General features: G+C 48.1%; 1 protein-coding gene and 1 pseudogene across 3 annotated transcripts; one reads left to right on the forward strand and one right to left on the reverse strand.

Moving 5' to 3' along the window:
• Positions 1–1,910: 1,910 nt before the first annotated feature.
• LOC136626629 (nuclear pore complex protein Nup155 pseudogene) lies at positions 1,911–5,555 on the reverse strand (annotated as a pseudogene).
• A 141-nt stretch (positions 5,556–5,696) lies between these two features.
• Positions 5,697–24,363, forward strand: LOC136626089 (anaphase-promoting complex subunit 16-like). 3 transcript variants are annotated; one of them, XM_066600824.1, is made up of 4 exons: positions 5,697–6,073; positions 7,707–7,816; positions 20,877–20,951; positions 23,927–24,363. In XM_066600824.1, coding segments are annotated over exons 1-4 (270 nt in total). In that variant the 5' UTR covers positions 5,697–6,071; the 3' UTR covers positions 24,010–24,363. The 3 variants fall into 3 exon arrangements, with proteins under 3 accessions (XP_066456921.1, XP_066456922.1, XP_066456923.1); XM_066600825.1 differs by having other exon boundaries at positions 23,942–24,363; XM_066600826.1 differs by lacking the exon at positions 7,707–7,816 and having other exon boundaries at positions 5,697–6,054.
• Positions 24,364–24,425: the final 62 nt, after the last annotated feature.

Raw genomic sequence — 24,425 nt, forward strand, 5'->3', positions numbered from 1 at the left:
AGCAGATTGATGTTATCTATGCAGCAAGACAAGATGGCCAATATTTCTAGCAGTAGAGGAAGAGTTGAAGCATGGAGAATGTCAGCTGAACTGATAAGCCAATGGTGAATGTGGAATGAGTGGTTGTTGAGAAAAGGTAGTAAATTAGATTGATGTTTTCTCAACTTCTACACATTCTCCATCGACTTATCAATTAAGCCCACATTCTCCACGGTCAATATCTTTCCCTTCTGCTCCCAACATGGGGCATCTTCTCCTGCTGTATAGAAAACATCAATGTGCTGAACCACCTTTTGTCACTTTCCACACATTCTACATTCTCCCTCGGCTTGTCATTTAAGTCCATGTTCTATATGCTCAAAATCATTCTCTACTGCTCTAAATGTGGCACATGTTGTCCTGATGCATAAATACCATCATTCTGCTGTACCACCTTATCATGTTAATCCAGAGGAAGGCAAAAAAACCCCAATGAGGCAGAAGCCAATTTAGCCCATTGGGGGAAAAAATTCCTTCCCGACTCCATAATGGCAGTCAGAATAATCCCTGGATCAACATTTTGAAAGTTGGTATAGCAGATCGATGTTATCTATGCAGGAGGACAAGATGCCCAATATTTCTAGCAGTAGAGTAAGATGTGGAGCATGGAGAATGTCAGCTGAACTGATAAGCCGATGTAGAATGTGGAATAAGTGGAAGTGGAGAAAAGGTGGTAAAATAGATTGATGTTTTCCCAACTTCTACACATTCTCCCTTGGCTTATCATTTAAGTCCACAGTCCCCATGATTAAAATCTTTCTCTACTGCTCTAAATGAGGCACATGTTGTCCTGATGCATAAATACCATCATTCTGCTGTACCACCTTATCTTGTTGATCCAGAGGAAGGCAAAAAAACCCCAATGAGGCAGAAGCCAAATTAGCCCATTGGGGGAAAAAATTCCTTCCCGACTCCATAATGGCAGTCAGAATAATCCCTGGATCAACATTTTGAAAGTTGGTACGGCAGATCGATGTTATCTATGCAGCAAGACAAGATGCCCAATATTTCTAGCAGTAGAGTAAGATGTGGAGCATGGAGAATGTCGGCTGAACTGATAAGCCAATGGTGAATGTGGAATGAGTGGTTGTTGAGAAAAGGGAGTAAATTAGATTGATGTTTTCCCAACTTCTACACATTCTCCCTCGGCTTGTCATTTAAGTCCATGTTCTCCATGCTCAAAATCTTTCCCTACTGCTCTAAATGTGGCACATGTTGTCCTGATGCATGAATACCATCATTCTGCTGTACCACCTTATCTTGTTGATCCAGAGGAAGGCAAAAAACCCCCAATGAGGCAGAAGCCAATTTAGCCCATTGGGGGAAAAAAATCCTTCCTGACTCCATAATGGCAGTCAGAATAATCCCTGGATCAACATTTTGAAAGTTGGTACGGCAGATCGATGTTGTCTATGCAGCAGGACAAGATGCCCAATATTTCTCGCAGTAGAGTAAGATATGGAGCATGGAGAATGGCGGCTGATCCAAAATAATCCCTGGATCAACATAAAATAGATTGATGTTTTATCATTGCCCATTTCCCCTCCCTTCCAATCGCAGGCTTACCTCTTGTTCCTCCCCGCTGGTTCTGTGCAATGGAAGGGGCGGAGCTAAGCATAGGAGCCCATGCAGCGGCCGATGTTCCTGGACTATCTTTTGGGCCCAATGTAAAAACGCCCGGAGCTATATTGGCTTGGAAATACGCCCGTGTGATCTGATGCATTGGAACACAGGTTGTGTTAAATTGCTGTCTGTCAAGGCTCTGGACGATATTATGGTCATTTCCATATGCGGGGAGCAGCCCATGAATACATTGCGGCAGAAGGAAAGGCTTCTTCACCTCCGTCCAGAAGGGATTCCCAATTCTGAAATCACGTGGGAAACGGCACATTCATCTCCAATATTGTCTTTAACCCAAAGTCTGCCGGCCAATCCAAGGAGCAGACTTGTTGTTCCAGGTACTGAGCCAAAAACTGAAGAGGAAGATACATGGGAGTGCTGGCATAGCTCTTGCCCAGTGAGACCAACTTCAGGTTCAGCAGTTGCATCCTGTCGGCAGCATCCATCTCTACGCTGTCCTTCAACTCTGTTTGTATGATTTCCTTCCATATCTGCTGCACCAAGAAAGCATTAGAAAAAGAAGCACATCTAAGGATTGCAAGCTTGCACTCTGAAAGCTGGAATGGGTCTGCAAATTTCTCATACAGAGCTGTAAGGTCCATTACCTGTGAATCAAGCTGCGCCGCAGCAGTCTGTGCTGGAGGATGTTGGGAGTATTTCCTGAGTAGCACTTTCTGGATTTCAAGCTGTACTTTAGCGACATCCATTAAGTCTTCCAGCTCATGTATGAGTTCTGAATCTTCAGCACGTCCATACTGGCCATTGGTGGTTCTGGCACACAAGATGGCTCTAGATAAGTATTCAATCCTTCCTTTCAGAGAGATGTTGGGGCTCTCGTAGTCCGCTAGTTTGGCCATCACCCTGGCAGCTTTGATGGGACTTCCCTTCTTCTGGTAGTAACAGAACAATAAATTCATGTAGCGCACTTCGTTGTCCTCATGGTTGGACATGCGCACCAAATGAGACTCCAGAAAAGGTGACTTCAGCTCCAGCAGGACGTCTGTGAGATCAACCTTGATGAGCCAGTTGAATAACACAATATGGAAGAATTCATCTGCAGAGCGCGGAAGCAATTCCAGTATCTGGTGAAAAAGAAGTCCAGAGGGGCCGTGCTTTGTGGTTACTCTTCGGGGAGCAGATTTCCTTTGGTTGACCAGCTCTTGCAGTAAATCAATGATGATTTTGTAGCTGTGCATCTTGGTTTCAAATGCTTGTAAGCCCAACTCATCGCCTTCGGGCTCACCGTTCTTCAGATAGCGCAAACCAAGGCCTTGCGGATCCTTGTTTCCAGCATATGTAAGGCACAGCTGTACTACACCCTCATAAAAACACTGCTGTCTGTACTTGCCACAAACACTAGCCAAGTCAAGAAGGTGACATACTTTCTGGTACTCCTGCAGTGACGCGCGCAGCAATTGTTCTTTATCATACTTGTTGTTGACTTGAAGGGATCGTTGTATAAGTACATAAGCCTTGGACAATATGGCATCTTCACTGCTGTAAAATATCGGGCACATGTGCTGCAGGTAAGAGATCACCTCATCCGTATTTACATTGTGACGGATATGGCAGTCGATCAATGATGCGATGAGAGTCTTGGTCAGCTTCTTCCCCCGGATGACTAGATCTTTAAAGGTCATGTTTTTCAGCTGCTTCTGCAACTCCTTGCGAAGCCCAGACACTACCTGGTGAAAGTGGGGCTCACAGAACTGGTTCCACACCGCTAAGGTTTGGCAGGTCTTCTTCACCAACTGGTGAATTCCTTGAAGGGAGGTCTTCTCCGTTAGCGGGGCCTCAGTGTGACACTCGTCATGTACCTCTTGGTGATGGCAGGTGTTGGTATCACGCTTTAGGAAACTGAAGGCTTTTCCAGAACTGTTCTTCAGCTTCTGCCTTGTGTCGGTGGTCGCCCTGTTGCCACGAGGGATCGTGCTCTCATATTTAGACTTTAGATCTCTGAGGGTGCCCGTTCCAAAATTAAAATTTCTCTCCAGAAATTCTTGTAAGTCTCTGAGGTCTCGTAGAGCTGATTGCAGAAGTTCTCCGGAGATGCCACTATCCATTTTTATGAAGTCACCGTTGTCATTCTTGCATGTTCTTTCGACTATGAGGTCTTTATCCCAGATGAGGTGAATAATGCTGGTAAAATAGATGTAAATCCCATTGTGTCCTCCAGAAAAATGTTGTTGAGTTGAACCCTCGAAGCGTTTATTTGGTATCTGGCTACGTGTGGGTAAGGGTGACCCAACAGATATGGTGTTATTTGCCCTGGTGTTATTGGGTGCGGGAAGTGAAGAGTTATTCTTCACCTGCGCTATTCCTCCATATCTGAAAAATACCTCAGTAGCCCAGGTAGACAGCTTCTGATCGGAGGCAGCAGTAGAACACGCAAGGTGTAAACTAGCTGCACAGGCCTGGTCCGGGTGATACACCTTAAAAAGTTGTTCAGTCTTCTGCTCATCTTCATAAGCGTCGATGAGAGGATCCTGAAGCTGCTCCACCGGTCTGACCAGAGAGAAGATATGGCTTCCATGTGCGGAGAGCACAACAAACATCTTGGCTGGAACCATATGTTGTTGGACGGAAGAGTCCTTGACAGACGCAATTACACAGGAATGACCCCGCAGATGTTTTACGGCATGTGTTTCCATTAATTGGTTCTGAAATGGGACGCAGTTATGGTTGATGCACCATAGTTGGTCATAGACGGCGTTTTCAGCAGCTGCCATAAGGAAAACGCCATCGCTATAAAGCACTTGATGGACGTTTGATGGCTTGTCCACGGTGGCAGAGTCTATAAATCCGGGCGGTAGGCGAATATGGACTAAATCCAATCGCCAGGGCTGAGCTGCGGGCCGCTTTGACGGGGCGGATGTAAAGTAAAGGCGGACGCCGGCGCCAGTAATAGCCACCAAGTCACAATTCACAGATTCTGAATCTTCAATGACAGCAATCTGAATGATGGGCCTGAAGAGTGACGGGTCGGCTGTCTTGGCGATCCCTACAGCAGCGGATACAATGGCGTCCTGGAATACTGACGCCTTTTTGGTTATTCCGCTGCCATCTGGACCCAAGTCATAGACCTGTAGTACGCCGCTCTCAGAGCGGGTATACAAGATGTTCCGGCTGTCATCCACAGCGATCTGAACGACGGGGTCATGGCTGCTTAGAAGCCAGGAGGCGAGCAGCACGCCGGCCGCGCTCCGCGTACAGTTAATAATCTGCCACTTGGGGCTAAGCCAGCCGGCTTCAGCCCGGTAGACCACTTCATACAAGCAGCCGGATGTACCAGACAGAAAGATGCGCCCATTGTGTGTGCCGGCGACAGATACGTAGGTATCTTCTGCAGCGGCAGAATACAAGGGCTCTTCTAGCAGCTGGATCTGCCCAGAAGGGTTGTCATGGGGATCTTCAGGCTGCAGACAGCTCACTCCTAATACAACAAGTGTGACCGGAGTGGCAATGATCAGCAGATGGGACGTCTGTGGCTGGACGACACCTTCTTGAGGTCTGACCAGTCCAGCACACACGATTGTGTCCCTGAGGCCACCAAAGCGAGTGACATTCCGGCCGGTGCGGAAGTCCCACAGGAAGAGGTCACTGCTAATGGCCAGCCAAGCCTGGCTGATCTCAGGGAACACTCCCATCATGCAATGAGTGTTCTTCATGGGGTTAAAATAATCTAACATCTCCGGGGGAAGCGGCACTGTGTGCACAGCGCTGACCACCGGGAGTGTGGGGGCGACACCGAGCAGATGAGGGGCCTGCAGAGGGTAATCAGCCGGGGAGTTACCTGACAGAGCAGGGCTGTCCCGAAGGTCCAGGGCGGATGACAAGTCCCTGTAGGCTGAGGCCTCGTGCAGCAGGCGCTGGATCCTCTTCTTGGCTGCGTCCATCCGTCGTCCATATGGGTTGAGCGCGACTCTCAACTGTCAGTTGAGCCGTGTGCAGTCTGTTGTGACATCAGGTGCGCGCGGGAGGACACGTGACCCGCGGAGCTCGAGCGGGGTTTGACAGCTCACGTGACTACTGTCTCTTCTTCCTGCAGAACTGCAACACAGAGTAGCCGGGAGGCATATTTGGGATTTCAGCCGCAGTTCAGTAGCAGTGAGCGATTCCAGCGACCTGATTGGTTGTTGGGGACACACCCCCTTTGGAGATGTGCACGTGTGGCCGGGTAGTTAAACAAGCAGCAGCACGGCCGTAGGAGGGTCGGCAACTAAGCCCAAGCCTAAACCCTAACCCTAAGGTTGCTTGAATTGCTGAGTTTAGGCAGAACTGGGGAAGAAAAAGTTAATATGCCCTCCGCAGGATTACATCATGGTGAGCGGCTCTGCGGAGCCTCGGAGCTCCTACTGCCGAAGGAGAGAAGCTTCACTCTGCTGCACGTCTGGTGTATGTAGTCTGCTCATATGTGTGTATATTTGCTGTATACTATGTATGTGTTAATATGCTGTATACTATGTATAGTGTGTGTATATATGCTCTATACTATGTTTGTGTGTGTATATGGCTGTATACTACTGGTATGTATAGTGTGTATATATGCTGTATACTATGTTTGTGTGTGTATATGGCTGTATACTATGTATGTGTGTGTATATGGCTGTATACTACTGGTATGTATAGTGTGTATATATGCTGTATAGTATGTGTAGTGTGTATATATGCTGTATACTATGTATAGTGTGTATATATGGCTGTATACTACTGGTATGTATAGTGTGTATATATGGCTGTATACTATGTATGTGTGTATATTTGGCTGTATACTACAGTGTGTGTGTGTGTATATGGCTGTATACTATGTATGTGTGTGTATATGGCTATATACTACCGGTATGTATAGTGTGTATATATGGCTGTATACTACAGTGTGCAGTGTGTGTATATATGGTAGTATAATACACTGTGGGCATAGTGTGTATATTCTATATGTAGTACACTGTATATAGATATGCCTGTATACTATGTATAGTGTGTATATATGGCTGTATACTATGTATGTGTGTATATATGGCTGTATACTATGTATGTATGTATATATGGCTGTATACTATGTATAGTGTGTGTATATATGCTGTATACTATGTATGTGTGTGTATATGGCTGTATGCTATGTATAGTGTGTCTATATGGCTGTATACTACCGGTATGTATAGTGTGTATATATGGCTGTATACTACAGTGTGCAGTGTGTGTATATGGTAGTATAATACACTGTGGGCATAGTGTGTATATTCTATATGTAGTACACTGTATATAGATATGCCTGTATACTACACTGTATAGTTGGTATACATTGTATATGACTATGGTCCCCTGCACACGGGCGGAAATTCCACGGCGGGATTTCTCGCAGAATTTCCGCCCGTGCCCGCCTGCATAGGATTGCATTGCAAAACGCAATCCTATGCAGACGGCCGTGATTTGTCCGTGTGAAATCACACGCGGTAAACAAATCATGACATGTTCTATTTCTGTGCGGGTCTCACAGAGGCCCACACAGAGATGTCACCCCTGGCACGCCGCCTCCGCTCTGCGCATGTGCCCGCTGGGTGGCAGCCTGCACATCACAGAGTGGAGAAGACGCGGAAGAAGGTGAGCCGCACTGCTCACTGCCGGGGCGCGGATCGGATCCTGCTGCGAGAATTCTCCGACCCAGCCGTCTGCAGGCGGCCTAAATAATACACCGTGTGCATGCTGTGAATGCACATTATACCTTGTGTGCATACTGTCTGTATATGATGCTCTGGATGTTGTATAACGTTTGTATATGTGTGTTCTATATAAATATTCCCAGCGCTGCAGTGAACGGACTCCAACAGACATATAAATGTGCCGGACCTACTTCACAGGGTGCCTCACACCGAGTGCACCCCTCATCTAAAGAAGCGTTGTATAATCCCCTGGGCCCGCCCCTTCCGCATGGTCCGGATCGCTTGCTGGGGATTTTTATTTAGTTTCTGCTATTGTCTATCTCTCTCCGGTTTATACTTATATATTCGTATTTCCCTCCGATGCTCTCCATGATGTGATGTCGTAAGGACTGGCGACCAGCATATCTATCACCTCAACCACCCGATTATCTGGTTCTTCCTGCCGGCCTGGATCTTTGACCCAGCGGCGCTCCCCAGGGAAACCCGGTTACCGCAGGGTGAGATAAAAATATTATATTTATTAAATTGGTAAATATAAATCCCCCCCCCCCCCCCCACTCTGGGGCGCTGCCTTCTGATCTCTGTTCTGTATATATATATATATATATATATATGATAGAGTATATGTGTCCAACCCCATATTCCTGTGTAGAAGGCGTGTATGGCCGGTGGATGATGGTGCTGTATGTATGGTGTGAGCGCTATGCGCATACGGGTGTTGTGTGTGTGTGTATATATATATATATATATATACTGGCTGATATACTCGGCTTCGCCCCAGTTAGTTTGGTACAGAGAACAGGAACCGAGGATTATAGTATGTTCCCCATTTTGCCTGGTTCTTCACGTTACCCAGGAAACACCGCGTGGAGGTGACCGCGTGCTTCCTTGGCTAGAATTGTATAATCCAGTTGTGACCCCGTTACTTTTCCTACTTAGGATCTAAGGAACAGTTGCGCCAAATGTCATGTTTGTCCGCCATGGGGAGTAAGGCCGCTCTCACGCAGCCCGCTTTTTACTGCGATGCTTAATCGCGGCACAACGCCTCCATTGATTTCAGTGATGTTCTGCCGACTAGCGCTCGGACGCAGCATGTCTAACGCTGTGATTTTCAAGCGCTGTCTGCTCTATTTTCGCGCATTTTAGCACTTTTTAACGCACCTCATCACCCATAGTGGGGCGCTTCAAAAAACGCTGACAAATAGTGGAATGCCTTAGAAAAGGCCGCGCGAAATCGCAGTAAAACGCCATGATGTGCTAATGCGTGCGTGAGAGCGGCCTTAGGGAATTAGTGATGAGTCAGGCCGGCTTCACACGGGCAAGATTCTCCCACGAGTCTTGTGCCTTGCGGGATGTGAATATGATCCCCATTCTTTTGAACGGGGTCATACGCATGAGCGATTGTTTACCCACATTGCACCACAAAGCGATACAGGAAAAGAATCGCGACACGTACCGTCTTTGGGCGCGCCTTCACATCGCAGCGGCCATTGTTGTCAGTGGGGCCGGCGGCAGCATCGCTCCATGTGCTAGATGCACGCGATGCAATGAGGCGTCTCACCAATGAGAACGATGGGAGAAACTCCGTGATCAGCCGCGGCGGAGGATCGCTACTTCTCCGAAGTGATGCCAGATGTTTTTAATACAAAAGACGCCTCGCATCCGCGGTGAAATCGCACGTTGACGAGCGCAGTGTGAAGTCAGCCTCAGAGTCGGTCAGTGAGGGCTCACATTATATATAAAATGTGTGATAACTGTCGTTATCTGTATATACAGGGGCATATGGGATGTACAGAAGTGTATATATGTGTTTTAACCCCTTAATGACACGGCCCTTGTTTTTCCATTTTCGCTTTTTCCTCTCCCCTTTTAAAAAATCATAACTCCTTCATTTATTCATCGACGTCGCTCTATGAGGGCTTGTATTTTGCGGGCCGAGTTGTGTTTTTCAGTGGTACTATATAATGTACTTATATAATGTACAGAAAAACTTCTCAGTGGAGTGAAATGCAAAAAAAACCTAAATTCCGCCATCTTGGGTGTGGCTTGTTTTTACGGCGTACAGACTGCAACAAGAATGACCTGATCACTTTATTCTATGGGTCAGTACGAATACTTATAATACCAAAGTTATATAGGTTTTTTTGGGGCTGTACTCCTTTTTTTTGTTTTTCGAAGATATGTAATTTTTAAAAATTATTTCCTGCTGCCATCGTCTGACAACTATAACTTTTTCATTTTTTCGACATAGTTGTGTGACATCTCATTTTGTGCGGGACGCCCCGTTGTTTCCATTGCTACCATTCTGGCGTATATACGGCTTTTTGATCATTTTTTATTAAATTTTTTCTTGGATATAGGGGTGACCAAAAAAGCACAATTCTGGTGTTCTTTATTTTTATGTTCTGAGGTGAGCGAACCTACTCGTTTCGAGTAATTACTCAATCGAGCACCGCGATTTTCGAGTACTTCTGTACTCGGGTGAAAAGATTCGGGGGGCGCCGGGGGGCGGCGTGGCGGAGCGGGGGGTAGCAGCGGGGAACAGGGGGGATCCCTCTCTCTCTCCCTCTCCCCCCCACTCCCCGCTGCAACCCCCCACTCCCCGCTGCAACCCCCCACTCACCCACGGCGCCCCCCGAATCTTTTCGGCCGAGTACGGAAGTACTCGAAAATCGCGGTACTCAGGCAAAAAAGGGGCTTGGCCGAGTAGGCTCGCTCATCTCTAGTTCTGATGATGTTCGCCATGCAGGGTAAATAATGCATTACTTTGATAGATCAGACTTTTACGGACGCTGCGATACTAAATATGTATTTTTGTATTACTATTTAGATCCCTTTATTATAAATATGGCAAAAGGGTTTTTTTTTTACTTTTATTAGCTTTTTTAATTTAATAATCAGTAAAAATGTAATTTTACCTTTTTCTTTAGTCCCCAGAGGGGACAACAACTTGTGATGCGTTGATCGCTCCTACAGTATGATCTAATGTATAGCATTACATCATACCGCGATCTGTGGTCCTGTGATGTTAAGCGGTTAACCCCTTATGGACATGGCCTATTTTGGGCTTAAGAACGCAACGATTTCTGAGGGATTTTCATTTACAGTTTTCAAGAGCCACAACTTTTAATTTTCCAGTCGACACAGTCGTATAAGGTCTTATGTTTTGCGTGGTCAACTATAGTTTTTATTAATTAATTCTGCCATTGTTTTTAATTTTTTTTTTTTTACAGCGACAATCTAAGGCCTCATGTCCACGGGGAAAATCAGGCCCGCCGCGGTTTCTTCATGTAGAATCTTGCAGCGGGTCCCTCCTGCCCCGCGGACATGATGCCTAAAAATCAGAATAAACTCACCTGCTCCGGAGGATGCGGATCTTCCTTCCTTCGCGGCCGGATCTTCATTCTCCGACCCGGCGGATGTGCTCGACACGCCGGCGGCGTGCCGCGCATATGCGCCGGGCACATCTGCCGGGCCAAAGAAAGAAGATCCGGCCGCGAAGAAGGAAAGAACTGCATCGTCCGGAGCAGGTGAGTTTAATTCTGGTACGGGTCTCCCGCGGATCTGGACGGCTTCGATAGGCCTCAATAGAAGCCTGCGGGAGCCGTCTCCGCGGGAGACCCGCATGAAAATGGAGCATGTCCGTTTTTTTTCCTGCACACGGATCCGCGCCTGACGCGGGAAATGACATCCAAAGGTATTTAACTACCTGCGGGTGTGCAATGCATCCCTATGAGGCGCGGATCCGCGTGCAGGAGAAACGCTGCGGATTCTAAGCGCGTGGACATGAGGCCTAACAGTATAAATGACGCAATACATTTTTTCTGCGGTTCTAAACGTTTACAACGATGCCAAAAACATAATTTTTTTTAGGTTTTTCCACTTCATCACATTCAAAGTCACATAACGTTTTTGATTTTTTCATGGACAGAGCTTTGTCAGGGCTTGTTTTTTGCGTCACGAACTGTAGTTTTTATTTGTACCATTTCGGGGTACATATGGCTCTTTGGATTGCCTTTATTGCTCTTTTTTGGAGGTATTTGCTGCGCAGGATAATTCGTGTGCTCATTACGGACACAATGATACCACATATGTGAGGTTTTTCTGAAATTAGTAATTTTTTTTCTTGCAAATAGCGGTAAACAAGTAAGAAACCAAGGTATTTTATTTTATTTCTTTACATTATTTCTTTAGTTTATTTACACTGTTTATTTCCCGGAGGGCTTATTCAGACGTCCGTATATTGTCCTGGTTTTTACACCCGCCCAATATACGGTGTCCCTTTCTGCAGGGGGAGGAGGCGGGCCGGGAGCAGTGCACTGAGCTCCTGCCCCCTCTACGCCCCTCGCCACTGTTTACAATGGGAGGGGCAGGAGGGTGGGGATGGCAGAGATAAGTTCCACCTCATCCTGCCCCCTCCGATTGCATATAGTGGCGAGGGGCAGAGATGGGGTGGGAGCTCAGTGCACTGCTCCTGGACCAGCCCACCTCCTCCACCTGCAGAAAGGGACACCGTATATCGGACAGATGTGAATAAGCCCTGAAGCGGACCTGCTCCATAGCAGCAGTGATTGCTATGGTAAGGCATTCCATGACTTCTGTACAGCAATACCTTATCGCTGGTTATAGCGCTCATAATCAATGGGTGAAGCACAACAGCGCCGCTAGACTTAACATAGGAGCTTTGACCCGGCCTGAGAGTCACTCAATGCATCAAACTCTAATTTCATGATTTTACGGCGGTGGTGAGGATGTCACAAATCTAATGACACCAAAATCATCCACCAAAGGTCACACAAAGGGGTCAAAGTGCGGTGCAAGAAAAGCCTGCAGGCGGTTTTATATAAGATTCGTTTCTCTTCCCCACATTCAGAAAATCCTAACCGTTTTATTTTTCCGATAACGCAGCTGTCTGAGGGCTTGTTGCTTCTTGTGGGGCGAATTGTAGTTTTTTATGGTTCTCTTTAATGCACCATATAATGTATTGTGAAGCTAAATAAATCCGCTGTGGGATGTCACTATGAACACTGAGGTCGCTGTGCGCAGTCACTATTACCGCTGGGGCGATAAATAAGTGGGTTTTGGGTTCCAGTTTGGGCACTCGGTCTCTAAAAGGTTCGTCATCACTGCTATAGGGTGTCTGGGGGACGCCAGGTCTGATTCTGCTGCGATATTTCACAGGTGGAAATGGACCCGGCCATGGGCATGAGGCCATACTGTGTAATGCAGTACCATAGTATTGCATTATGCTGTATGCTGACAGTCAGTCTCTTCATGGTAGCCTTGGGAATCTTCAGGAGGCCCAGGGTGTCATGGCAACCAAACCGCACCTTGCAATCTCATCGCGAGGGGGCTGTTTTGGACCACTAAATGCCGATTGGGGCATTTAAATGCCGCTGTCAGATCGATTTAAAGGATTAACAGCTGCGATCAATGTGAACGCTGATGGCGGCTGTTACAGGCGGGTGTCAGCTGTCAGAGACAGCCGCCCTGCCATGGATGGAGCGGATGAGGGGTAAAGTGGTTAGTCTTCTCCACTGCTCCAGGCTTCTTCGCTGGCTTTTGTTGACATGCTGCTGGGGTGACATGTTCATATACACACATGACTGCCGTGGCCAACCCCTGACCCCAGCCGTGTGCGGCGGCAGCGCTATCCCAGCACTTGAGCCAAGGGGGGGCTATAGCATATTTCCATCTGCGTGGAATTTGTGTTTTTTATGAAATAGTGAAAGGAATGTAGCCGCGATCTGCTGTCAGCGCAGTTCTGTACGTTTCTGGTCTTGTCATCTTTTGCTAGGATATAAAGGTTTTGTGGCCTGTATACATGTGAGCGCGGCGCATAGGTGCCCATGAGAAAATGTACACCACCTACCATAAGGCCTCATGTCCACGGGCGGGTCGGATTCCGTGGCAGTAGCCCGCAGTGGATTCCCACTCTGTCCGTGGCCGAGGACACTGCTTACCCGTCCGGGTCTTCTATTTTCTTCACTACGTATGTGTGCGGCAGTGCCGGCTGGCGTGCCGCCGTACATGCGCAGTGGAGGATTTTTTTCAAGTCTCCTGCTTTCCCGCGGGATCCGCTGCCCGGCGGCACAGTTAGATACGCGTGGGCCGCGGGTCAGACTGCTTCCATTGACTGCAATGGAAGTCACCCATGAGGGATCCGCACTGAAATGGAGCATGCTGCAACTTGTTTCTGGACCGAAAGGTCCGCAAATCAAATCCACATGCTTTATTTCATTGCGGACGGCCATGTTTCCCTTTGTGTATCTTTCGGTTGGGGACATTGGGCCTCAGTGTTTGCCCTTGAGCCTTATTGATGGTCATTACAAATGCTCTGGTCATCAGATGCGCTAGAGCTGACTTGTCTATATGCACTCCTCACTCAGTAAGTAACGGCCATGTTCTGTGATTGACTTGTCCTTGTGAGGCGAATTACAGGAACAGCAAAAAATGGATGGGAAATACAATTGTCAAAATCATTTCTTACACAGCTAGGGTAAAATAAAAGCTGTGCTGTGATTGGTTGGTATGTATTATACTACTGACGTAAAGTAAAAGCTGTGCTGTGATTGGTTGGTATGTATTATACTACTGACGTAAAGTAAAAGCTGTGCTGTGATTGGTTGGTATGTATTATACTACTGACGTAAAGTAAAAGCTGTGCTGTGATTGGTTGGTATGTATTATACTACTGACGTAAAGTAAAAGCTGTGCTGTGATTGGTTGGTATGTATTATACTACTGAGGTAAAATAAAAGCTGCGCTGTGATTGGTTGCTATGGGAAACCCAGATTTTCTTTAAAATCTCAATCCATGTTAATGTGGCATTCATTCAAGTTTTAGGCTGGGTTCACACAGGGCGGATTTGCCGCAGCAGATCTGCCCGCGTCCGCTAATCTCGGGATTAGCCAGCCATGTGGATGAGATTTCTCAGAAACCTCGTCCACACGGGACGGCTAATCCGCTGCATTAAATCCGGTTGAAACCGCGGGCGCGCTCTCCTCTATGGGAGCGCCGGCCGCAACGGAAAAGCATGCGGCCGAGCTGCTTCAAAGCCTCCGCAGCTTAAACCGGCGGTTCTCCCGGCGGAAATCTCGCGGTTTTTGCTGCGGCCAAACCGCGAGATTTCCAAAGGGAATCCGCCCTGTGTGAACCCACCCTTAATCCAGGGCAACGCTGGTACCCCTGCTAGCCTAATAATCACATACGTGCGGCAACGACGTCTGCCCTCAGGTGTCTGCCCGTTTGTGGAGGCCTAGCTTATGATGTGCACTCCGCTCCACCGCACTTTATGGCGTTGTCTGGCCCTGACAAATGTATGTATGCACTTCTGTATGGCCATTACAAAGCACTTTGTAATATACTTTGTGCTTTGTAAATCAGCCATACAGAAGATATATACTTACCTACAGGAGTGCTCCCTATCTTCAGTCTTCTCCTCTTGTCGGGCCGTAAACGCACTTCTCTTTTTTTCGGGCATACGTAGTAGCACTCCTCGGGCCAGGGGTGCGCGCCTGTTTTTTTGCGCATGCGCAGCAGCGCCTGCCGGCTCAGGAACACGCGTCAGATTATTTGCGCATGCGCAGTCCGTACTAGGGACGATTCGGACCGGAGTGTCAACCGGTCATCAGCTGGAGGGTAAGTATTACTACTGGGAGCGGCGGCTGTCATAACTTCTCTCATGGGAGTGGGGGAGGGGGCTGCCATAACTTATTGCAGGGGGGGAGGGGAGTGGGTTGTATAACTGCCCCTGCCACCGACCTGCCCAGCGAGCCAACAACCCACCCACTATAATCCTGCCTGTCAAGGGAGGAGAGGAGGTGAGCTGTGACTATTGTGAATGGTGGTCCTGTGTTATCTATATATAGGTGCGACCTCTCAGTGTAATCCTGTCTGTCCAGGGAGAGGAGAGGTGAGCTGTGACTATTGTGAATGGTGGTCCTGTGTTATCTATATATAGGTGTCACCTCTCAGTATAATCCTGTCTGTGCAGGGAGGGGAGGAGGTGAGCTGTGACTATTGTGAATGGTGGCTGCTGTGTTATCTATATATAGGTGTCACCTCTCAGTGCAATCCTGTCTGTGCAGGGATGGGAGGAGGTGAGCTGTGACTATTGTTAATGGTGGGTCCTGTGTTCTCTACAAATAGGTGTCACCTCTCACTGTAATCCTGTATGTGCAGGGAGGAGAGGAGGTGAGCTGTGAGTATTGTGAATAGTGGTCCTGTGTTATCTATACAGACGTGTCTCATCTCAGACACAATCCTGTTTGTGCAGGGAGGAGAGCCATGACTATTTTGAATGGTTGAGGTGCGGACAACTAGTTGCTGTGTGGGTTAGGGTGCTGACAACTTGTCGACGCGGGGGTTGGGGTGCTGACAACTAGTTGCCGCAGGAGTTGGGGTGCTGACAACTTGTCGCCGCGGGGGTTCAGGTGCTGACAACTTTTCGACACAGGAGTTGGGGTGGTGACAAATAGTGGACGCAGGAGTTGGGGGGTGACAACTAGTCCCCACGCGGGTTAAAAGCTGACAACTAGTCGCCGCGGGAGTTAGGATGCTGACAACTGGTCGCCGCGGGGGTTGGGGTGCTGACAACTAGTTGCCTCGGGGTTTGGGGTGCTGACAACTAGTCGCCACGGGGTTTGGGTGCTGACATCTTGTTGCCGCGGGGGTTGGGGTGCTGACAACTAGGCGCCGCGGGAGTTGGGGGGCTGACAACTTGTCGACGCGGGGGTTGGGGTGGTGACAACTTGTTGCCGCGGGGGTTGGGATGCTGACAACTAGTTGCCTCGGGGGTTGGGGTGCTGACAACTAGTCGCCGCGGGGGTTTGGGTGCTGACATCTTGTTGCCGCGAGGGTTGGGGTGCTGACAACTAGTCACCGCGGGAGTTGGGGGGCTGACAACTTGTCGACGCGGGGGTTGGGGTGCTGACAACTAGTTGCTGCGGGGGTTGGGATGCTGACAACTAGTCGCTGTGGGGTTTGGGGTGCTGACAACTTATCGCCATGGGGGTTTGGGTGCTGACATCTTGTTGCCGCGGGGGTTGGGGTGCTGACAACTAGTCGCCGCGGGAGTTGGGGGGCTGACAACTTGTCGACGCGGGGGTTGGGGGGCTGACAACTAGTTGCCGCGGGGGTTGGGATGCTGACAACTAGTCGCTGTGTGGGGTGCTGACAACTTATCGCCATGGGGCTTGGGGTGCTGACAAGTAGTTGCCTCGAGGGCTGGCGTGCTGACAACCAGTCGCCGCGGGAGTTGGGGTGCTGACAACCAGTCGCCGCAGGGGTTGGGGTGCTGATAACTTGTCGCCGCGGGGGTTGGGATGCTGACAACTAGTTGCCTCGAGGGTTGGGGTGCTGACAACTAGTCGCCGCAGGGGTTGGGGTGCTGACAACTTGTCGCCATGGGGTTTGGGTGCTGACATCTTGTCGCCGTGGGGGTTCAGGTGCTGACAACTAGTCGCCACGGGAGTTGGGGTGCTGACAACTTGTCGCCGCGGGGAAGAGGGGGGGCTGTCAGTGTTACTTGTCATGTGGGGGGAAAGGGGGCTGTCAGTGTACTTGTCGCGCGGGAGGACTGTCTCCGTAACTTGTTGCACGGGAGGGGGGCTGTCACCATAACTTGTCGGGAGGAGGGGAGCTGTCGCTATAACTTGTCGCACTGGGAGAGGCGGAGGGGTGTTCTCACCATAACTTGTCGCAGGGGGGAAGGGGCTATTGCTATAACTTGTTGCACGGTGGGAGGGGGCTGTCACCATAACTTGTCACGGTCGGGGGGGAGGTGCCTGTCAAGCGGGTATCCTTGTTTCACAGTGGGGCGGCTGCAGGAGATTTCTCTCCCCGCTCTCCCCCGCCCCTCTCCATTCACTTTGCACAGCGGATGTTCAGTACTGAACGGCTGCTGTTTACACTGAACTCTCGTCGTTCAGTATAGACAGTCTCTCCTGACCCCGCCCCCTATAAGTACACTGTACAGCAGGAGAACATGCTGTCCTGTGGAGGGACTTAGAGGGGGCGGGGCCTGGGTGGGAAGAGACTTAGATGAGTTCACTAGAGGTGGGCGTGGCCAGGACGGGAGCTGAGCGAGGCCAGTCATTGGGAGCTCGCACACCGAGGGGGGAGAGCGCAGGGCATTGTGGGAAGTCAGCACAACGGCGCCATCTTTGAAAGCTGCTTTGAACATCAGATATCAAAGTAAGAAACTGACCTTCCAGCTGATCTGCCTGCCTGAGCCCTGTATGCGGTGTGTGGGAAAAATCACATCTGCATGCTTGTCATTGCTTTGCGGACATCCATGCATCCCTATGGACGGCTTGATTTGCGGTTCTCCAGCGCGGGTTCCACAAATCGAATCCGCCTGTGGACATTGGGCCTTACTTTAGCATGTATACTATTAGTATGGATATCCGGCAGCGGACGTGGTACTTGTGTGACAAAATATATGATGTGCTGCAGGGATATGGTGTATTATTGGGAAGCCCGTCCCGACGGCGACTGCAATCTATATATATATATCCATGCTCAGGAGAATTCCTCAGCGGCCTTAGGGCTCATGTCCACAGGTGCCCTCGCAGCGTTTTACCAGTGTTTGTGATACCGCGTACGGGCAGCTAGTGTACTGCGCATATCTGCGTATCTCACGGCCGCGGTCATGCGCAGTGTGGCTGTCTTTTTTTTAATCCCCCGCTGTGTCATATCTGCGTTGCGTATGCATCGCCGCCCGTACATAATGTATTGTGTATGGACAGGTTTGCATACGCTGCTTATACAAACGTATACGGCTCACTCTGCGTGGTACGCCGGATAATAGAGCATGCTGCGATCTAGTTCTCGCTGGTATCTACATGCAGTGTCTATACGCTCATGTGCAAGGACTAATGAAGGTCCATTTACTCTCATTAGGTCCATTCAGCACGCATTACGTGGCCGTGCAACGCATGTGTAATAGGCGGTGAAAGACCACCCGAGGACACGAGCCCTTAGGAATAATAGTTATAATGTAAAGGCGTCCTCTGTTCCTAATCCACAAAGTACTCGGGGTGAACCAACATGGAGGTCCCTCTGCATGCCCCCTCCGCCATATTTCTGTAGCCACGGGGGGACTGTTCAGCAGCTTCCAGACTTTTGTTATATTCTTGGCGCATCTAATTACAATATTTCCCAGTAAGCAATATTCTAATGAAGCTTCTTGTACAGGATGGGCCACGGAATATTAGCCCATCACCACACTCTCATCAAAGCTGTCTAAAAGAAAATCTTTGTTGCCATAGCAACCAATCACAGCGCAGCTTTCATCTTATCTCAGCAGTATAAGAAATGAAAGCTGCACTGTGATTGGTTGCTATGGACAACATTGATAGACTTTCTTATAGACAGTGTGGGCTGCCGTCCTTTTCCGTGGACCACCCTGTAGATGCTATGGTGATGATGAGTGAGTGTGAGGCATAGCGTGTAGTTACATCATACGTACACAGGGGGCGCACCGCTTCAGCCTAAGATTGAGCCAGAATTTTGCCTTATTCAGTTTAGTAAATCTCGCACTTATATTCGGAGAGATCGCTCAGCTGTTTGAGAACAACGGTCATATTGCTTTATTGTTACTGCATTGTAGATAGTAAATATAAGGTATGTGTCTATGTTTAAGGACTCTCCGGTTACCGGACAACCCCTTTTCAGTAGGACGCCCTGTGTGAAAATAATATAATACACGCGTACGCCAGGACTCAGCACTGCAGCCTGCTGCAGACTCAGGGGGAGGGGCATAGGAAGTCACGTGACCTCTGTAGCCAATGATAAATGCAGCATCATGTTCTTGAACTCCTGGCATCGCGGCTAGCAGGGTCTGAGCGCCGATGCCAGGAGAATGGATGGTGACACTGCAGCTTCTCATTGGCTGCAGCGGTCACCTGATTTCCTGTGACATCATCTGTCAGTGGGATTATGGGCATCTGTAACAATTTACACTTTCAACTTTAACCTCTTAGTGACGGCCCCATTGCCTTTTTACGTCCTAGCTAAGTGGGCTTTAATCCTGGAGGACATAAAAACATGCATCCTCTTAGAATTAAAGCCCTATTGCCCTCCCCCCCCCTCCCCGGCAATGTGATCCGGTGTATAGCGCCGATCGCAATTAAATGAATAAATAGTTAAAAAAAGATTAAGATTCAGCTGCCCTGATGGATCCGATCCATCAGGGCAGCTGAGATTACTCACCCGCCTTGTCCGTGGTGTCCCACGGGGAATTGGTTCTCTGGGACCCGTCACTGCTCTTCTGCATATGTGTGCCAGATGTATGACGTCACGCGCATGCGCAGAAGGCCAGGAGCCCCGGCAAATTTAAAGTCTCCTGGATGCCGACTCCTGAAGGTAGCCGGGAACCAGGAGATGTCACTGGAGACCGAGGTGACCGGTCCCCTGTGCACGTGATTGCCACTATCCAATGGAAAGCGGCGATTACGAAAAAGTTTTAAAAGGTTGGAAAGAAGTTTGTTCCATCTCCTCTCATGGATCGGATCCATAAGGAGAGGTGAAAATACTCACTCCGGGTCCTCCGCGATGTCCCAATCTTCTGGGACCTGAAGTATCCTTCTGCGCAGAGGGGCTCGTGCCCCGGGAAATTTTAAATCCCTCTGCTCCTGGGTACCATGTGCAGAGAGATGTCACCGGGGACGTGATCACTGTTATCCAATAGATAACAGTGATGATTTAGAGTAAAAAAAAATGGCACCGATTAAAAACTATAGTTCGCCATGCAAAAAACAAGCCCTTATATGGCCGCGGCGACAAAAAGTGGCTTTTGAAAAATGGATATAAAAATCTGCCAAAAATAGCTGCATCCTTAAGCCCAAAATAGGCCGTGTCCTTAAGGGGTTAATATAAGACAGGGTCTTCTTTTTAAGGAAGCACGGTATCTTAGTGTCTATTACGCACTGTAGAAGCCTATTGAAATCAATGTGCATGCGCAAATGCACACAAAATACACAGGAAACCTGCGTAATCGCTACGTATTTACCCACAAAATCAAGAAGATTTCGCACGTTTCTATTACATGCGGAAATACGCTGCATATTTATGTGAAGTAAAAGAATACCAATACGCCGCAAAGCACAAGGCAACAGCGTATTTACAGACCGAAATACGCAAGCGCCCATGTGAATGCGGAGAAATGGTTACTTGTGCTGGTCTTCATTTTCTTGTTACCTCTATAGCTCCAACATATTCTGCAGCAATGTACAGAGATTGTCGTCCCTAATATCTGTCATGGTCGCCGGTAACGCTCACAATGTAATGTTTCTATCGCAAACACACACTACACGCGCCTGCAGATGCGGGACAGTTTCATCAACGGCCATTTAACCTAGACATGTGTTTGGCGCTAGTAGTCCATAAGCGTTCACGGGGGGCCATAATATGCACATGTCAGTAAAAGTAGGTGGAAATGATTGGAATCCTGGCCAGTGTCAGTAGATGTTCTACAACTTGTAGGCAGGACATACAATAGTGCAGTCTGGTCAAGAACGTTGCTTATGCGTTTTTCTATCCTTCTGTTTGCAGATGGCTCAGAGGGATTCCTTTGTGAATCCGTGTTCAGTTATCAAGTCGCATCAGCGCTGAAGCAGGTGAAACATGGTAAGTAACGAGTGCAAATCATGACCATAATCCAGTCTACACCAGCAAACAGAAACTCATCCTACAGATTTCTCTTCTATCAAACTGTATTAAGTAATGCATGCCTGTTTTATGGCTGAGGGAAGTGAATTAAAGAGTTTGTAAACTATTGGTGACCTATCCTGAAGATAGATCATCAATAGTAGCTTGGTGGAAGTCCGTTACCAGGAACCCCACCGATCAGCTGTTTGTAGGGCCAATGCACTAAGTTTAAATCTGCAGGAAGCAGACAGCTTCCTTCTCAGTGCGGTGGCCAGCCCTGGCATTGCAGTCATTGAAATGAATGGAAAATTTGATGCAATACCGAGCCCTGCCACTGCAGTGATTATGGAGCTGTCTGCTTCCTGCAGAAATCAGCTCAGTGCACCAGCCCAGAAACAGGTGAGATGGGACGGGGAGCTGGTGAACTGAGATCCCGTCCCCTCTCTGACCCTCGCCATTGCTTGCAATGGAGGGGGCAGAACAGGATGGAACATAGCTCCGCCCCTGACCCAACCCTCCATTGCAAACAGTAGCAAGAGGCAGAGAGGGGGCGGGAGTTCAATGCACTAGCTCCTCCCCTTGCAGAAAGGGGCAGCGTATATCAGCCGGGCGTGAAAACCTGACCGATATATGCCTGTCTAAATAAGCCCTAAAGGGAGAATGGTGGGGTTTCGGCATTTTTATTGTTGTTTTTTTTATAATTTTTTAACTTTTTCATTTTTTTTACGTTTTTGTCTTTTTTAGGGAACTTGCATAATCCTTTTTTTTATTCTTCTAATACTCTGGAATGCTGAGGCATAGTAGGGTATTAGACAGGCTATGAAGCTCAGAAAGAGTCTTAGCGCCATAGCCTAATTTAGCTGGCAGACCCGGAGGCTATATTCAAGCCTCCGGATGCAACTGAGACCCTTCAGAACCGCCTGATCACATTGCAAGGGTTCTGATGGTGACACGGCTTTCATTTGACAGCCGATCACCAGCTCTCCCTGCCATGGAGACCATCGGCCGGCTTCTGACGAGCCGATGGTCCACGTGGCAGGGAGAGCTGTCCAATGGTGACAGAGGGTGCCCTCTGCTTCTGTCAGCCCTTTACATGCTGCAGTCGCACAGACCACAACATGTTAAAGGGTTAAACAGCGGAGATCAGAGGTTTTCTCCGTTCTCAGCTGTCAGCACTTTACATGCTACGGTCACAGAGATTGCGGTATGTAAAGGGTTAAACAGCGGAGATTGGAGGTTTTCTTTGTTCTCTGCTGTAAGAGCTGGTGCCCGGCTATCATCTGACAGTTGGTCACCAGCTCTCCCTGCACGCGGACCATCAGCCGGCGTCTGAAAAGCCGATGGTTTCCGTGGCCAGATGTAAACAGTGCAGGGAAGAATCGGGAAGTTGCCGGTAGATCGGTTATATCTTCCCGCTTCTTTTTTTAAAGTCCTGTACTGGTTCTTTGTGGGACTGTGCAGGCAGAGCACAATGCCACAGCTTATGGCATTGTGTTCTGCATGGTCCTATAGTGAAACATAGCCAGGAAATCTTCTGGGCTATGTCACTATGGGCAGCGCAGCTAGTCCTGGAAAATTTCCGGGCGTGCCACTGAAGAGGTTAATGCTATAACTTACAGATCTTGAGATATACAACTATAACAAGAGGTATGAGTTACTACAAATGACTGGTTACTTTTGTACTCCTATGACTTATGATTTAAGAAAACTGTAAGACTAGACTGTGCTAATGTCATGAGGTGGTAAGGACTTCTGCAAAGGTTGGGCTACATTTGGAGCCTTCATCACTAATTCTGACTGGAAAAACAGCGTTGTATGCAGAGCTATTTTTCCAATCAAAACGAGAGACACTTCAGAAGGCACAAAATTTGGCAACAGAAATATCAACTTAGCTTTTTAAAGGCTTACATTAGCAGAACATTTGCAGTATATTTCCTTCCCCTTCCCCCTCCACCCCATGCCATGTTCATTTTCTGCACCAACATTTTGAAATATGCACCATATCTTGGGATATGCATCAGTCAGAGACGGTCCTCCAATCAGCATTGCCAAGACAGCTGGCGCAGCCCATCAAGGCGTTGACTGGTCTAGAACAGTGTTTCTCAACTCTAGTCCTCAGGGACCCCCCTATATGACCTGTCAGGGGTCTCTGAGGACTGGAGTTGAGAAAAGCTGGTCTAGAAGTCTTGATTTTCACAGCCAATTACACTGTAGAAAATCTCCAAGATTTTGTTGGCTTTCAAGGAAATGCACCATTTGAGTTGTACTTTGCTATCGTTGACTGCCTCTGCTTATGCTACACCGTAATTTACTGACCATAAGTCAAGTAAGGCACCCACTATTTCTATTTTTGATAAAGGCATTTTATGCAAAATTAAAAATGGGGTATTTTACACTTGGATGGACCTCTTTTCTCAATCAAACTATCCACTTCCTCTGAATATCCAGCCATATTTGATCCTGATAGTATAATAAACCCTCCATCCACAGCCAAAAACTAGGCTGGATTCACATTTGCACTATTATTTCCATTGTTTGGCTCCATCATAGGAGCTAAACATTGGAAGTGCTGGACCCCATGCTTAACTGACATGAATGATGTCCATAGGACCCAGTTGACTAGCATGGTGTCCTCCGGGCTTCCGCCAGGCTGCTCGGGAATCTATGTCAGCTGTGTGCCGAAGACGCTTGCACAGATATGAACAGTCTAACCTGTGCCTACACTAATTGGGTAAAGAAGCATCCCTAAAGAACCTTCTAAGTCTTCTAACTGCTCAGACAGTCTGTCACCAGCTTGAGAGCACCTTGTAAGTGTCAATGTACACTGTTATAAGACTATGTTCCTGTCAAAAGCAGTGATTTCTTATGATCCTTCTCAGTGATTACCCGACATCATGGAGCAACCTGGAGAGACTGGAGAGAATCCTGTTCTAATTGCAGTAACATTTGTTTAGGTCTAATCTTTTCAGATCAACAAGTATCCCGGATGGAGAAGTTGGCCGGATTAGTGGAAGAGTTGGAAGCAGATGACCCCTAGCCCACTTCCACCCCTGAGCCGGACCATACTAAACGATTAAACTGTTGTGTGCAAGCATGAGAAGGTACTACCAGGGCTCAACATCCTCTACCATGTCTTCAGTTGTTCTTCTAAAACCAGCATCTTATACTGCAGTCGTTGCCGCTCCATAGAATGAGTCTACAAATCGCTACACGTTGAAGTCTTCTACCATTTGTGACTATCCGGACCCATAAAGCCGTTTACCATTGTACCTTCACTGGGAATGAACAGGGACGATTGTTTTCAGATTTGTATACAGTGAAAACTTGTCTATAATGTTACATTTTTGCTAAATGTTTTTATTTTCTAAAATAAAGATGAGTATTGTAGTTACATTTTTATTAGTGTTTTAATTGTGAGGAAAGATGTAATGTTGTGCCAGCAAGAAAAAACTA

The sequence above is a fragment of the Eleutherodactylus coqui genome, chromosome 4 (genome assembly GCF_035609145.1).
Source record: "Eleutherodactylus coqui strain aEleCoq1 chromosome 4, aEleCoq1.hap1, whole genome shotgun sequence".
In the NCBI taxonomy this organism is placed as follows: domain Eukaryota; kingdom Metazoa; phylum Chordata; class Amphibia; order Anura; family Eleutherodactylidae; genus Eleutherodactylus; species Eleutherodactylus coqui.